General features: G+C 62.7%; 1 protein-coding gene across 4 annotated transcripts in view; it reads right to left on the reverse strand.

Annotated features, from left to right (window-relative positions):
- The window catches only part of JAKMIP1 (janus kinase and microtubule interacting protein 1), a 64369-nt gene that overhangs the window by 7978 nt on the left and 40143 nt on the right, over positions 1 to 16248 (reverse strand). For 3 of the 4 annotated variants that reach the window (XM_084905741.1, XM_084905740.1, XM_084905743.1), the window contains exons 9-16: positions 13576 to 13704; positions 12493 to 12621; positions 10611 to 10694; positions 9540 to 9602; positions 7025 to 7123; positions 3689 to 3790; positions 1975 to 2028; positions 1393 to 1458 (exon numbers count right to left, since the gene is read on the reverse strand). In XM_084905741.1, the coding sequence (XP_084761867.1) occupies positions 1393 to 1458; positions 1975 to 2028; positions 3689 to 3790; positions 7025 to 7123; positions 9540 to 9602; positions 10611 to 10694; positions 12493 to 12621; positions 13576 to 13704 (726 nt within the window). The remainder of the gene's footprint in view (positions 1 to 1392; positions 1459 to 1974; positions 2029 to 3688; positions 3791 to 7024; positions 7124 to 9539; positions 9603 to 10610; positions 10695 to 12492; positions 12622 to 13575; positions 13705 to 16248) is intronic. The other variant, XM_084905742.1, reaches the window with a different exon arrangement.

Below are 16248 nucleotides of genomic sequence, written 5' to 3' on the forward strand. Positions count from 1 at the left end.
CACTAGGACAGCCTGGGACGGCCCTCCCTGGTTTACATGGGTCCACGCCCACGCTACGAAGCAGGCCTGGCCTCTCACCCGAGAACTGCGAGGTCTGCTTGCTCAGGTGCTGGTTTGGGTGGCAATCCGGAGCTGCGGGGTGATGGTGGAGGGGTGACGGCAGAGTCAGCAGGGCCTCTGATCCCGTGAGAACTGCTCTGCAGGGTGACCAGCCCGGCCAGCCGGCTGTCCGGCTGTCTGACGGGGACCGCCCCTATCTCAGCTGAGATGCCCACGTCCCTGGAAAACCCTGGGTCCGGAGCAAGCCCCACGGGTGGCCACCCAGCTGCCCTGTCATTGCTCTCGGCGGGTCCCACTGACCCGCTTTCTGGGGGGCTCACAGCACCCACATTCTCTCTAAGGGAGAGAGCCACTCCTGGGCATTTCACCTTTGCTCACGGACAGGTGGCAGGATGTGAAAACACCCGTGTCAGTCCAGTCCCCAAGACTGCCCCCAAACGGGGAGCTGGACCCCATCCCCCTGGCAGAGTTGGGCTCCTCAACATGAGCCCCGGCAGCAGCTTCTGCTCGCACCCACCCGTGTGGGATCTGGCAGCTGAGGGAGGAGCTGGCAGGAAGGGGAGGAGCTGATGGAGAGAGGAACTGGCGGGGGGAAGAGCTGATTGCGGGGGGGGGGGGGGGGGGGGAAGCTGGGGAGGGAAGAGCTGGGCGGGGAGAGGAGGCTGACGCAGTTCTTTGTGGTCAGGGCACCCATGGTGCCAGGGTGACCAGCTGGGAGGATTCTGGGTGTCAGGGCAGATGGGAGAAGCCAGAAGAGGCTGGAGGAAGTGGGTGGGTGACAGAAACCAGACAGACTGTAGCCACAGCCAGGCAGGCCCCAGGTCCTCGGTGGTGAGGGAGAAGCCAGCATCACGGCCCCTCGGGCAGCGCTGCCCTGGAAACCGGGCTGACAAAGTGCCCAGAACCCTCTCTCCATCACCGGCCAGGCCACGTCCGAGCCTCCCGGCCGGAGGTGAAATGGGAGAGACACTCAGGGGTCGGTGCTCACCCGCGGTGGGGACAGGAAGAAACGTGGGAATGCCCTCAGCGTCTCACCGCGGAGGGAAGGCTGAGCGCGGGGGCCACAGCAGGGGAGCTGACAGGAGGCTCAGCCTGGAAGTGTGAGGGGTTCAGTCCATGTGAACAGGGGCGTGGGCAGGGCCGAAGGAAACACACCACTGTAGGGGCCGGCCTGACGGGGTTACTTCCTTCCCTGGTCTGCGAGTTTCCCACAGCCGGCGCGCCTGACCCTCTATCAGAAAGCAGGAGGCATGCACGTGCGCATGCACCACAGACCGACAGACCGGCCTGCGCCCTGAGCGAGACCCGAGGGCAGTGGGTGCTGGGCTCTACCTTCTCACACAGCGCCAGCACAGTCCCGGCCTGGATGATGGCCACCTGCTCCTCGTTCCTCAGATTCTAAAACACAAAATCGGGCAAGGCTGTTTGGCACGGGCTCCCTCAGACCTTCAGCGCCAGACAATGACAGGTCCTCTCCGAGCAGTGTCCTCCACCCTCTCAAGGTCAGCCCCAACCTCTCAAGGTCAATCTTCACTCTTTCAAGGTCAACCCCACCCTCTCAAGGTCATACCACTCTCTCAAGGTCAGCCAACATTCTCAAGGTCAACCTTCACTCTCTCAAAGTCACCGTTACCTTCTCAAGGTCAGTCCCACCCTCTCAAGATTAGCCCCCAGCCTCAAGGTCAGCTTTCAATGGCAGAGACATTCTCTCTGAGGGGCTCGGAGATGAGCTAATGGAGAACTCCACTTCTGGCAAGTGCAGTCCAGCCGCCCCTGGGAACACGGCCATATAACAGCCATACATTGTACGTATCCCATCCCTTACGCTAGGAAGAAATGAAAACAGAACAGAGCCACAGAGAACACCGGACCACCACGAGAACACGGACCCCACAGCCAGTCGCTCATAGTTACCCCGTTATCGCCAAGGATATCTAGCTTCTTCATGAGGTCGGAAACATCCACGTCCTGGAAGAGACGCCAACGTTCATTTCTGAGTGAGCCACAGAATACATCACGCCAGCCTCTGTGCCAGTCCCCACTGCTCCCTAGGGCCTCCCCCTCCTCCTCTCACAGGGACACAAGCTCCTCCCCTTCCTCCTCTTATAGGGACACCCAGGCCCCTCCCCTTCCTCCTCTTATAGGGACACCCAGGCCCCTCCCCTTCCTCCTCTTATAGGGACACCCAGGCCCTGCCCCTTCCTCCTCTTACAGGGACACAAGCCCCTCCCCTTCCTCCTCTTACAGGACACCCGGGACCCTCCCCTTCCTCTACTTATAGGGACCCCCAGGTCCCGCCCCTTCCTCCTTTTTCAGGGACACCCAGGCCCCTCCCCTTCCTCCTCTTACAGGACACCCAGGCCCCTCCCCTTCCTCCTCTTACAGGGACACAAGCTCCTCCCCTTCCTCCTCTTACAGGAAACCAAGGCCCCTCCCCTTCCTCCTCTCACAGGACACCCAGGCCCCTCCCCTTCCTCCTCTTACAGAGACACAAGCTCCTCCCCTTCCTCCTCTTACAGGAAACCAAGGCCCCTCCCCTTCGTCCTCTCACAGGACACCCAGGCCTCTCCCCTTCCTCCTCTTACAGGGACACCCAGGCCCCTCCCCTTCCTCCTCTTACAGGACACCCAGGCCCCTCCCCTTCCTCCTCTCACAGGACACCCAGGCCCCGCCCCTTCCTCCTCTTACAGGGACACCCAGGCCCCTCCCCTTCCTCCTCTTACAGGACACCCAGGCCCCTCCCCTTCCTCCTCTCACAGGACACCCAGGCCCCGCCCCTTCCTCCTCTTACAGGGACACCCAGGCCCCTCCCCTTCCTCCTCTTACAGGACACCCAGGCCCCGCCCCTTCCTCCTCTTAGAGGACACCCAGGCCCCGCCCCTTCCTCCTCTCACTGGAAACCCAGGCCCCTCCCCTTCCTCCTCTTACAGGATACCCAGGCCCCGCCCCTTCCTCCTCTCACTGGAAACCCAGGCCCCTCCCCTTCCTCCTCTCACAGGGACACAAGCTCCTCCCCTTCCTCCTCATACAGGGACACCCAGGCCCCTCCCCTTCCTCCTCTTACAGGAAACCCAGGTCCCACCCCTTCCTCCTCTCACAGGATACCCAGGCCCCTCCCCTTCCTCCTCTCACAGGAAACCCAGGCCCCTCCCCTTCCTCCTCTTAAAGGGACGGGGAGGGGGGGTGACTGAGTCATCCCAGCAGCCCCTTTGGCTTAGGTCCCTGCTTTCCAGGACGGCCAAGGCAGCCTGTGGGCCAGGAGGACCGTCCCAGGAGTGGGACAAACACTGGGCTGTTACACAACCACGGCTGCCCTGTCCACGGCACCCCCTGCCTGACGGGCACCACGCTGAGTGCTCCTCTTGGTTACCAGACCGCCCAGTTCTCATTAACGAAAAAGAGACGGAAGGTCAGGGAGGTCATGGGCCAGCGCTGGCGTTAATTCAAGGCCACTTCCCAGCTCTGCTCTTTTATCGTGGGGCACAAATAGGATAACCATTGGTGATTCACTGAAACAATGAACTATGACTTTCAGGATCGGGGGCAGGGGTCTCTTATGAAAGCGCATTCTGTCCCTGGCACCCCTCCCCGCCCAGCCCTGCCCCGCACCCAGCCCCTGGCCCGCTACCTTCACTCCTTCCTGGTGGCAGAACAGCTGGAGGGCGCTGCCATGGTTCTCGGGGAAGCTGGCGATCTGGAGGTTAAAGGCGGGCGACCTCCGCTCTCTCTCCTGGGGAGAAGATGGGGTTGAAACACAGCACTTGACTGCATGAGGTACCACTTGCCGCTTCCCCCTCGTTACTTGGCAAAAGCTAGCCAATTCCAGCGGGCAAAGAGGCTCCTACAGAGCGCCGTTCAGACTGCGGCCTCCCGGTCCGTGGGACACCCCGGCCTCCTGCGGGCGCCTCTTCCCCTCTGACCCGGGGGCCGGGAGAAGCGGTTCACCACGGCCGGAGCGGGGAGCCAGGAGGCACACACGCCGTGGACTTCCGTGCTGGGAGCGAGCGCCCAGGCCCCCCGCACAGCCCTGGGCTCAGGACCCCGTGTGACCCTCGCACAGCCCACGTGGCAGGCGTGGTGCTCTCCTTCTCGGACGGGAGACGGAGTGGCGGCCGGCCGGGACCCCGGCCCCACGTACTTGGATCTAATCTGCTGACTTCGTTCAGGTGCTTCACCTAAGGTGACCAGATGTCCCGCTTTTGGCAGGACCGTCCTGATTTTTAACAATTTGACCCGCGTCCCGCGGCGTTTTAAAAAAGTCCCGATTTTAAAACGCCGCGGGACGCGGGTCAAATTGCTAACAAATTGTTAACAAATTGTTAAAAATCAGGACGTCCGGTCACCTTAGCTTAACCCCCTCACACCCCAGCGGCCACCCTGGTCCGCCTTGGCTGGAGTCCAATCTCAGCGTTCTCCCAGGAGAGGCTCTTACTCGTCACCAAGAGGCGGCACGTTCTCAGAGAGGACAGCACCGTCCGGGCACCCGCAGGGAGAGAGCCCAGCGGCCAGCCGTCCCGGGCGAAGGCTCCTCCCGGCTGCCCTGCCCCCGGGAGCCGGACAGGCCGGCGGCAGGGACCTTCGCGAATGCTCCCCGGACCTCACACCGCCCTTCCTCCGTACTGCAGTGAGGCCACAGCGGGCTTCACCATGTCAGAGGGCCTCTGAGTGATGGCTCCTCCACCACCGAGGGGGGCAGTGTGGCCAAGGGCCTCGTTTAGGGCAGGGGTGGGCAAACTCATCCGTCAACAGAGCGGTTTGCCGACCACTGGTTTAGGGGGAAGGTCGTAGCAGATACAAGGGAGAGGAAGTCCTTCATCCAATCAGCTTCCCTCTCACCTGGGCTTCTCAGGGTTTAAAGGAACCTTATCCACCTTCTGAGCCAAGAAACGGAACTGGCCACCGCTCCAGCCAGTGGCTGCCTTTCTGCCCACTGACATGGCATCTCCGTAGAAAAGGTCGTAAGAGCCAAAACCGATTTGGCTCGGTGGATAGAGCGTCAGCCTATGGACTCAAGGGTCCCAGGTTCGATTCCAGTCAAAGGCATGTATCTTGGTTGCGGGCACATCCCCAGTGGGGGATGTGCAGGAGGCAGCTGATCGATGTTTCTCTCTCATTGATGTTTCTGGCTCTCTATCCCTCTCCCATCCTCTCTATAAAAAAATCAATAAAATGTATTTTTTTTTTAAATAGAAAGAAGAAAGGTTGTTAGAGAAAGCTCCTATTCCGTGTGAATGGGAGTTAGGAAATCACTGAATGGCTCTGAAGGACAGCGGAGAGGCCTGAAGACAATTCTAGTCAGCTGAGCAGCGCTGGTAGGATGCTCAGGAGGAAGAGGAATGGCAAAGACCCCTCAAAGGCTTCCTAACAGGGCCGATGCATCCACAGTGCCCGCACCCTCACGTAACTTCTGATTTCTGCTGCACAAGTGAAACCCTGCTCGCATGAGCGAGAGCCACGGGCAGTCACCCGGCTCCTGAGGCCCCGCCGCGGTCCAGGCCAGCGACCGACGGCCAGACGCCAGGTTCCAGCCAAAACAGAACTGTCACGGAAGCCGGAGGAGAAAGCAACGTCAGAAACGTGGCCCGAGGGTCCCGCGCATGCAGAGGCCGGCGGAGCCGCCCTGCAGGGACCGTCACCAGTGCAGGGGACGTCCGGGGCGCCAGGGAGTGTTCAGCGAAAACAGACACACAGGAAGAAGTGGGAGGTGACGTGGCAGCGAGGCGCTAGGGACAGGAAGGTGTCCACGGGAAGCCACGAAACCGTCGGCATTGTCACCCGAGGCCCGCCTGTGCAGGGGGAGCAACTGAAGGTTTAACGCAACGTCTAGCCCGGCCGGTGTGGCTCAGCGGTTAGCATCGACCTGGGAACCAGGAGGTCGTGGTTTGATTCCCCGTCAGGGCAACTGCCCTGGTTGTGGGCTCCATCCCCAGTGTGGGGCATGCAAAAGGAAGCTGGTCCGTGATCCTCTCTCATCATTGATATTTCTCTCTCTCCCTCTCCCTTCCTCTCTGAAATCAATAAAAATGTCTTTTAAAAGCAAGTAAACAGCCGAAACTGGTTTGGCTCAGTGGATAGAGTGTTGGCCTGTGGATTAAAAGGTCCTGGGTTCGATTCTGGTCAAGGGTATGTACCTTAATTGCGGGCACATCTCCAGTAGGGGGTGTGCAGGAGGCAGCTGATCGATGACTCTCATCGATGTTTCTAACTCTCTATCCCTCTCTCTTCCTCTCTGTAAAAAACGAATAAAATATATTAATAAATAAATAAAATAAAATAAAAGCAAGCAAATGAACAAAACCCCCACGATGTCTACCATGTACAATGCTCAGTCACCCTCTGGCCAGGGAGGGAGTGGCTTCCAGCTGCAGCTGAGTTACCGGAAGGAACGTGTGAGCCCCGGGCTGCAATGCCAGGTCTGCGCACTCTGTGCGTGTCCCGGTTCACTTACCTGCTCTCCTTGGCCGACAGAGAGTGGGCCAGGCCAGCACCCACACGGCCCAGGCCGCTGGGAGCGGCGCGGAGCCTGCCGTTCAGGGGGTGCCACGCACAGCCTGCGGGGCCACACTGAGGGTCCCGCCTGCAGCAGGGCCGAGACCCGGCCAGCAGAGGGCGCACCGGGCGGCCGGCATGCAGGCAAGAGGTCGTTGTGGGAATGAAACACAAATGAAAAAGGCAAACTATTGCAAAAACAAATCATTTTTATTAAGGTGCAAAACAAGCCGTAGGCAATAAATAGTGAGCTCTGGTACAGGTCCGTGGACCGCGGCGAGCACCCCCCACCCCCGGGACGTTAAGGCAGTGAAATCATGTGAACACACAGGTTTCGAAAGAAAAAGAAAGGGACCCCGGGGCGCGCCCCCCTTCCTCATGCTCGGCGGCGGGGCGGGCGTCACAGGAATTTCAGTTTGGACTCAAAGAGAATGTCCGCGCCGTTCGAGAGCTTACAACACAGGGAGTCCCTTACTTCGAGCTCGAGCACCCTGAACTCGAGCAGCTCGTTCTGGTCCCGCGCGTCCTGCATGTCGCTCCTCAGCTGGCGCTCCTCCATCTCCAGCCGCTGCACCTGGAGCAGACACAGCGCGGCTCAGCGGGCGGCGCGCCGTGCTCCCGGGGCCACGAGGGGCGTGTGGCCCCGGGCCGGGAGGGCGGGCGGGAGGGGGCCGCGGCGCGGAGCCGGGCGGGTGCAGCACCCCGAGCCTGGCCCGGAGGAGGGCTGCCTCGTGCGTTTGCTGAATAGATGGGTGATGGGGAAACTGAGGCCCAGAGCGAGGAAGTCCCCTCCTTCCCTGGGGTCGACGGTGGGGAAGGAAGAGTGACCTGCCCTTGTCCTTCTAATCCGGCGAGTCCAGCAGCCAGAAAGGTGCAGCTGCTGCAGGCCCAGGGCTGGAGAAGGTCACACTGGCTGCCCTCCAGCTCCCCCCAACCCCGTCCCCCTCTCCCCACTGGGGGTCCCTGGCTGAGCTACTAGCTGCCCTGCGCCTCAGTGGCTTCCACGGAGAACAGCCGCCCGAGGCCCCTGGCTGCAGGACTGAGAGAGTCACGGAGCACTCTGACCTCATCCCAGGGAGCATTCTGACCTCACCCCGGGAGCACTCTGACCTCATCCCAGGGAGCATTCTGACCTCACCCCGGGAGCACTCTGACCTCACCCCAGGGAGCACTCTGACTTCACCCCGGGGAGCTCGCTGACCTCACCCCGGGGAGCACTCTGACCTCACCCCGGGGAGCACTCTGACCTCACCCCAGGGAGCACTCTGACCTCACCCCGGGGAGCACTCTGACCTCACCCCCAGGAGCACTCTGTCCTCACCCCGGGGAGCACTCTGACCTCACCCCGGGGAGCTCGCTGACCTCATCCCGGGGAGCACTCTGACCTCACCCCAGGGAGCACTCTGACCTCACCCCGGGGAGCTCGCTGACCTCATCCCGGGGAGCACTCTGACCTCACCCCAGGGAGCACTCTGACCTCACCCCGGGGAGCACTCTGACCTCACCCCAGGGAGCACTCTGACTTCACCCCGGGGAGCTCGCTGACCTCACCCCGGGGAGCACTCTGACCTCACCCCGGGGAGCACTCTGACCTCACCCCAGGGAGCACTCTGACCTCACCCCGGGGAGCACTCTGACCTCACCCCCAGGAGCACTCTGTCCTCACCCCGGGGAGCACTCTGACCTCACCCCGGGGAGCTCGCTGACCTCATCCCGGGGAGCACTCTGACCTCACCCCAGGGAGCACTCTGACCTCACCCCGGGGAGCTCGCTGACCTCATCCCGGGGAGCACTCTGACCTCACCCCAGGGAGCACTCTGACCTCACCCCGGGGAGCACTCTGACCTCACCCCGGGGAGCACTCTGACCTCACCCCGGGAGCACTCTGACCTCACCCCGGGGAGCACTCTGACCTCACCCCAGGGAGCACTCTGACCTCACCCCGGGGGACTGGAGAGGGGTCCTGCCCCCGAGGGCAGGCAGTGGAAACAGCACCAGAGCTTCCTGTGGCCCCGGCACTGAGCGAGCAGGTCAGACAGCTCTCTCTCCCAATGCATAGACGCCTCAGGGGACAGCGGCCCAAATGCAAACGACCACAAGGGGTCAGGGCAGAGCTGGGGCTGCGCGGAGGCCCTGCCCCGTGCCAGGGCCAGGCCAGGCTATCCCGCCCTGGCATCCAGGACGCCTAAAGCCCAGGCCTGGCACCTGTGGCCCAGAAGGTGCAGCCAGGCACACCTGGAGGGACACCGAGTCCCCAGTGGCGCCAGGGCTTGGGGGTGGGGTGGGGGGGACTGCACGTGGGCACCGGGGACCTCTATGGGGGAGGGCAGGGAGTTCCCGAAACCACACTATGGCGATGGCTGCACCACTCACTAAACTGCAGACAGGTGAGAAAAAGTTAAGCTAAGGTCTGTCCCAAAGCATGAGGAGAGAACTCTCTCCTGGAGAGAGTTCCAGAAAGTTCCATGACCGGCAAGGGAGGGCAGGCTCAGCTCTGCCAGCATCATGGCCTCCAGTCCATAAACTGGACCAGGACAGCCAGTCAATCAGTGTCCTAGGCCCGTCCCCTGGGGTGGGGGGCTCTGGAAGCCCCATCAGGACAGACACATGACCTTGTCTGCAGGTGCCCGTGACCTTGTCTGCAGGTGCCCGGGACCTTGACTGCAGGTGCCCGGGACCTTGTCTGCAGGTGCCCGTGACCTTGTCTGCAGATGCCTGGGACCTTGTCTGCAGGTGCCCGGGACCTTGTCTGCAGGTGCCCGGGACCTTGTCTGCAGGTGCCCGGGGGAAGGCCCAGGTCAGCCCTTCTGCCCCTCCCTAGGACAGAGCCAGCACCAAGGCCCGGGATCCCCCAGGAACCGGGCTCTGATGAATGCAAGGAAGGGGTCTCCCTCAGAGCCGGCCTGGGGTGCTGCCAGGAGAGGCTGGGAGAATCGGGGCCACAGCGGCCTTGGAGGCCGGCAGGCAGGGGGAGGGACAGGCTTACGTACCTTCTCCTGCAGCTCCTGGTTGGTCCTCAGGAGCAGCTGCTTGTCCTCCACCCACGTGGAGCCCTGAGGAGAAGCACCGGGCATGTCCCCACGCACACGGCCGAGCCGCCGTGGCCACCACAGAGCCCCTGGGGGCGGGCTCCCAGAGGAGGACGGCCGCTAGAACGACCTCGCGGGTCCCCAACCTCGAACCCCGGAAGAGAGAAGCGGCTGGTTTGTGGAATACCCTGCTCCCGGCTCATGTCCCTAAAAGCGCAGGGACTGGGGTCTGTATCAGCAACAGAAACAGCCGCGCTGTGACGGGGCAGGTCGGCCCGCAGACCCCTCTCCTGCCGGTTCGCCACAGCCCACCGGCCGGCGTCCGACAGCGACACCCTCATCCCCTGGCCGTGCCGCCCTGACCACGGCCACCCGTCAGCCCTGAGCACACGCACTGGCCCTCCTGTCACTGCGTCCCCGGCGCCGACAGGATGCCGGCCACAGGGCCAGGGCTCAGAGAAGACAGAGGGCGGTGAGTGACGGAAGGAGGACACTCCTCCCCCCTGTGCTCCGGGGGCTCCGGCTTCCTCCCCCCAGCAGCTAGGGTGCGCCCTGGAGGCTCCCACCCCGGGGGCGGGCCTGGCTCTGCCTCTCCCCCGGTCCCACTGTCACCAGGCCTGACCAGATGCCGGGGCGCATACACGGGGGTGGCACTAATCGGAGAAGCACGGGCCGGGTTTTATGGGACGGTCACAGCCTGGAGACGGGGGCGGGGGCGGGGGCGGGCCTCTGCCGAGATTGGCAGCTGGTGGCAGGCCCAGCTCATCGGCACAGTTAAACCCTGGGCGTCCATGGCAGCTTTTCCTCAGACACAAGTCAGAAAGGATTTGGCAACCAGTTTGCTTTTGGGATTGTGTCCTATTTTCGTGCAAACAAACAGGAAGTGAGCCAGGTCAGAGCGTCAGAACTTGTAGATCTTAAAGGCCCGCACGCAGGCCACTGGGCTGGGGTGTTCTAGCCTGGCTTCCGCTGGTGCTTTCCCCCCTCAATGTCTCCCTCCGGCCCCAGGGGCATCACACAACCACTGCTCACCTGACCCCTCTCGGCCAGCAACTTCTCCAAGTCCTCGATCTTGGCCTGACACCTCAGCAGGTCGGCTTGCAGCTGCTCCCGGGTCTGGAATGAAGAGGCCAGAAGGTGAGTGGGCAGCCGAGCAGCGGGAAGGGTCACACTGCAGCGCAGGCCTCAGAAACGGGCCTGTGTTCAGAGCATGCGCTCCCACGTAGCCCCCCGGGGGCTGCCAACTCTGCCCTTGGAGGAAACATCCGGAGAACCAAAGGCCTGCGCGTTGGCAGGTCTGCCCCTGTGTTACAGACAAGGACACAGGGGCCTGGGGAGGGGCAGTGCCTCCGGGCAAGTCCAGCCGCCACTGAGGCGCACCTGCTGGAGGCCCAGGGCTGGAGAAGGTCATGCTGGCTGCCCTCCAGCTCCCCACCCCTCCAGGAGCCTCTGGCTGAGCTCCTGACGGGCCTGCGCCTCAATGGCTTCCAAGGAGAACAGCCGCTAGAGTTCCCTGGCTGCAGGACTGAGTCACAGAGAACAAAAGGGAGGGAGCCCAGTCCAGAGGCTGCTCACACGCAATCACTAGCACCACTGAGCACTTTCACACCTGCCTGGCGATCTCAGGGGCCCCGTATCTATCGCCCAGGGCGAGGGCTGAGCACTGAGGGTGGCTAACAGGGAGTGGAGGGGACGGGGCACACTGGACACACACGGTCCATCTTGGGGAACATGGCCACCCAGCTGACGCCACAAGCTACCCGTACAGCCGGGCGCCTGACGCTGCAGAAGCTCTGACTCCCCGAGAGAAGCGGGCGCCTGGAGGGGTATGCAAACTCTCCTGGCTTTTCAATATCAAATAAAATTTCCAATAAAACCCACATGGCCCTGGCTGGTTTGGCTCAGTGGATAGAGCGTCAGCCTGGCCAAGGGCACTTGCCTGGGTAGCAGGTTCGATCCCTAGTGGGGGGCGTGCAGGAGGCAGCCAATCAATGATTCTCTCTTATCAATGATATTTCTCTCTCTCTCTCCCTCTCCCTTCCTCTCTGACATCAATAAAATATATATTTTTTAAAACACACATGGCTCAGCTCAAACCACGCCCAGCCATTTATTTACCTTGTCGGACTTACACGTTATGGGCCGGAGTGGATCGTGGCTCAGGAGCGCCCTCCCCGCAGCCTCCCTCGCCACCCCTGCCTCTCGGGTGAACGGGGTGTGCAATGGCCCCGGTGTGCTCTCTAGTCCCTTGCTCTCGGAAGGAGGGCAAGCAGCCCGGGGTGGTGACCCCCGGAGGCGGGGAAGGACCAGCAGGTGGGCGTTACAGGAAGAGAGCCCAGCCCAGCACCAGGGCAGGCGTGACGGACCCGGTGGCCGGCAGGGGCTGAGGCACCGACAGACCCTCAGGTTTCCGTGGGGTTTGGCAAACGCTGGGACACTGCCGCCACGAGAGTTTGTGATGTGTCTCACAAACCCTGGCACCTCTTAGATCCCCTCCAAGCTACCCCCCAGGGCGACAGGACAGAACCACAGGGGGACAGAACCACAGGGGGACAGGACAGAACCACAGGGGGACAGAACCACAGGGCGACAGGACAGAACCACAGGGGGACAGAACCACAGGGGGACAGAACCACAGGGGGACAGAACCACAGGGGGACAGGACCACAGGGGGACAGGACAGAACCACAGGGGGACAGGACCACAGGGGGACAGAACCACAGGGGGACAGAACCACAGGGGGACAGAACCACAGGGGGACAGAACCACAGGGGGACAGAACCACAGGGGGACAGGACCACAGGGGGACAGAACCACAGAGGGACAGAACCACAGGGGGACAGAACCACAGGGGGACAGGACAGAACCACAGGGCGATGGGACAGACCAGCCCTCCCGGCCGGCGCGCACTCACCCGGGCCTCCCGCTCGGCGTCCAGCGTGCCCCCCACCTGCTCCTGCAGGAGGGCATAGGCGCGCTGCAGGGCCTGGTACTCCCTGGTCAGCTGGCAGAACCGCAGGTCGGCCTCCTCCCTGGTGGTCGTCTGGAGGGCGGGGAGGGAACCATGACAAGTGTGACTGGGTGTGGTCCAGGGCAGGGCCACCCCGCTGCCGCCCACAATGACCGGGAACCTCCGGGCCAGGAGGAGACGGTGCTGAGCGACACCATGGCCGACCCTGGAACCCACAGTCCTGTGACTTGGGCCAGCTCCGACGTGCAGGCCCTGTGTGCCTGAGCCCCCACAGCACTGCCCACACCGGGACCTCCTCCACGGAGGTGCACTGCGCGGGCGGAAACACGCCTGCAGGGGGCGTCAGTCAGCGTGTTGTCTGCACACGCCCGTCACAGGGCTGACGAGTTAAATCCCCACGCGACACAGTCCCGGGTGCTGGCGAGAGGTCAGTGTGGAGCAGGGCTTCGGTGCCGAGAGACACCTGTTACTGTGGCTGAGAAATCAAAAGCCCGAGCCTGGCATGGTCCATTCACTCTGTTTTCCTAGGAAAACTGAGCTGGGGTGGGGGCGGGGAGAGTGGACCTCCTCTTCACACCCGGTGAGCCAGGTGCCAGGGAAGGGGGCAGGGCCTCGGCTGGGGGCCTCCAGCGGGTTCACACCTGCCTCCCCTCAGTGTGCAACCTCTCCACACATGCCTGCTTCGTAAGGAAGGCGGCAGCCTGCTGTTTCCACTGGGAGGTGTGGGGGTGTGCACACGTGTGCATGCATGTGCATCTGTGTGTGTGCAGGTAGGTGTGTGTGTGTGTGTGTGTGTCAGAACAAGGGACTGGCCACCACACACCAATTTCAATCCAAAGGGTGAGTCACCCCAGGCGCCCGCTGTCCTCTGTGAAGCCGGTGCTGGGCGGGGAGAGACCCACGCCAGCCTGTGCCGCCAGCCGTGCAGAGCCCGCCAAGGGGGCCACCTCCCCTGACCACAGCCGTGTCCCCCGGGCGGGGCGGGGCGGGAGCTCTAAGTGGGCGCAGGGCCCGGGGTGCACTCACGTCGTCCAGGTCCTCCTCGGGCGTGGCCGGGGCCCGGTCCGTCCTGTCCGTGTTGCAGGACGTCTCCGACAGGGTCTCCGAGTCCACCGACTCCTCGTCAAATCCAAAAAACGTCTCCACAACATGCTTCTGCGGGGGCAACGTGGGCGTGTGAGGAGCAGACTCAGGCCGCCGGGTCCCCAGCCACGGCAGCCTCCGGGCAGCAAGGCACCCTGGGCTGGGGGCTCCCAACGGGCTGGTGGGACAGGGTGCAGGACAGGGGGCGCTGCAGCAGGCCGGGCTGGTGGGACAGGGTGCAGGACAGGGGGCGCTGCAGCAGGCCGGACCCTGGCTCCGGGCAGGGCTACTGGCCTTCCGCCCCTCCAAGGCACCTGGAACCTGCCCTCACCTGTGGGCGCAAAGCCAGGCCACCCAGGCTGTGCCCACGTGCCGACACTCGGGGAGCAGCACGCATGCTCGAAGGAGCGGAGCGGGCCGGGGGGAGGGTTCTAGACACCACACCCAGGGCGAAGCGGGGCCCTGAGCACCCGTGAGCATGTGCCCGGTCCTCACCAGGCCTGTGCTGAGAGGCAGCGTTTCTTTAACTTTCTATTACAGGAAACTTCGAGCATTTGTAAAGTTAGAAGGAACAGTGAGTGGACCCTCACGCACCCATCACTCAGAGTCAGAGGAGATGTTAACGCCGGTCACTGTGTAACGACCTCCCGATTACCCTACCCAGCACCTCTCCCACCCCATTCATTCATTCACATTCACACTCACTCATTCATTCATTCACATACACATTCACTCACCCCCTCACTCATTCACTCATTCATTCAGCAGGCACCTGACGGAGCACCTCCTATGGGTCAGACACTGGGAGGGTGGGGCCTGGGGGCTGCAGACATCAGACACAGTCTCCAGATCATCTTGGTTCAGGAACATGGTCTTTACCCCCAAACAATCCCTGGGGAGGATTTTTATCTAATTTTATAATCAATAAGAGGCCTGGTGCATGAAATTCGTGCAGGGGAGGGGGAGTCCCTCAGCCCAGCCTGCACCCTCTCCAATCCAGGACCCCTCGGGGGATGTACAACTGCTGGCTCCTAACCACTCACCTGCCTGCCTGCCTGATCGCCCTTAACCCCTCTGCCTGCTTGCCTTATGCACCTAACTGCTCCCCTGCCCTGATTTCCCCTAACCACCTCTGCCTGTCTGCCTGATCAACCCAACCTCTCTACCTCCCTGCCTGATGGCCCCTAATCCCTCTGCCTGACTGCCTGCCTGGTCACCCCTAACCACTCTGCCTGCCTGCCTGATGCCCCTAACTGCTCTCCCCTGCCAGACTGATCACCCCTAACTGCTCTCCCCCGCCAAACTGATCACCCCTAACCACCTCTGCCTTGGCCCCCACCACCGTGGCTTTGGCCAGAAAGACGTCTGGAAGATGCCGGATCTAATTAGCATATTACCCTTTTATTAGTATAGTTGGCTGTTTCTCATGATCATGAAGAAAGAACCATGACTAACTCCAGAGCCAAGCCCAGATCCCACTGGTGTGTCCGGACCTGGCTCCGCCCAGACGCCCGGGGCCCCCCTCCCCCCCACCTGAGGAACCAGGGGTGGGGCCGGGGCGCACCCCCCACTCTCTGAGCCTTCTGCTCCCAGATGTACGAAGAGCGGGGCTGGACCGTTCCCCAGTGTAACTGAGGGACACTCCCACGTCAGCAGGGGCGGAGAGGGAGGGCCTTGTCACCAGGAGTCAGTTTCTGAAGGGGCGCTGCGGGAAGCAGCCGACCACCACACGGCACCCCAACATCCCTGCCCTTGGCACCTGTCTTCCGCTGCCACTCCCGCCTCGCGCCCCGTTTTTGTTTTGTTTTTTTAATCCACGTGGGGCAGGAACCGAACTCCTGGCTACGGCCAGCATCTCCCCTGCCGCTCATGGGCCCAGTGGGCAGTGACGCACCCCCATAGCCCGCCGCTCCCACTGCCCATCCAGCGCCCCCCACGGAGCTCCGCCCTGTAAGTCGCTCAGGCCAAACCCCCAGGCGCCCTCGCTGCTCCTGGCCCTCCCCTGCGGGCTCCACCTCAAGCCCAAGCCGAGCCCCTCAGCCCCGGCCCCTCCCTCCTGGTCCAGCCACCGGCCTCCCTCGTGAAGTCACCAAACCGCCTCCCGCTGGCCTCGGCCTCCCCTGTCTGCACCCTGGCGGCCGGTAACCGCTGCAGCCTCACCCCTCTCCCTCCTCTCTTTGGGTTAATCCCCACCGAGGACATCTTTTCCCCTGCTTTCAGAGCGAGGGTAAAGGAGGGCCGGGGAGGGAGGGAGAGAGAGAAACACCGATGTGAGCGAGGCACATCCTGCATGCGCCCCGACCAAGGACAGAGAGGGAATCCATAACCCGGGCACAAGCCCTTGGCCAGGAATCGAACCCACAACCCCTCAGTGTGAGGACTGACGCTCTAACCACTGGGACACACCAGCCAGGCCTCACCCTCCTCTACTGCTGTGCTCCAGCCACTCCGCCAAGCCTGCCCGGGCCTCCCAGGTGCCTGGCGCAGGGCCTGGCACCGCCCAGACACACTCCTCCGGGCCCGCAGACTCCCTCCTCACTCCCCCGAGTCCGCACAAATGCAGCCTGATCCAGAACACTGCCCTGACCCCACCAACGCCTCCCAGCCTATCCCCAC

Source organism: Pipistrellus hanaki (assembly GCF_964339955.1).
Source record: "Pipistrellus hanaki genome assembly, chromosome: 1".
Lineage (NCBI taxonomy): Eukaryota > Metazoa > Chordata > Mammalia > Chiroptera > Vespertilionidae > Pipistrellus > Pipistrellus hanaki.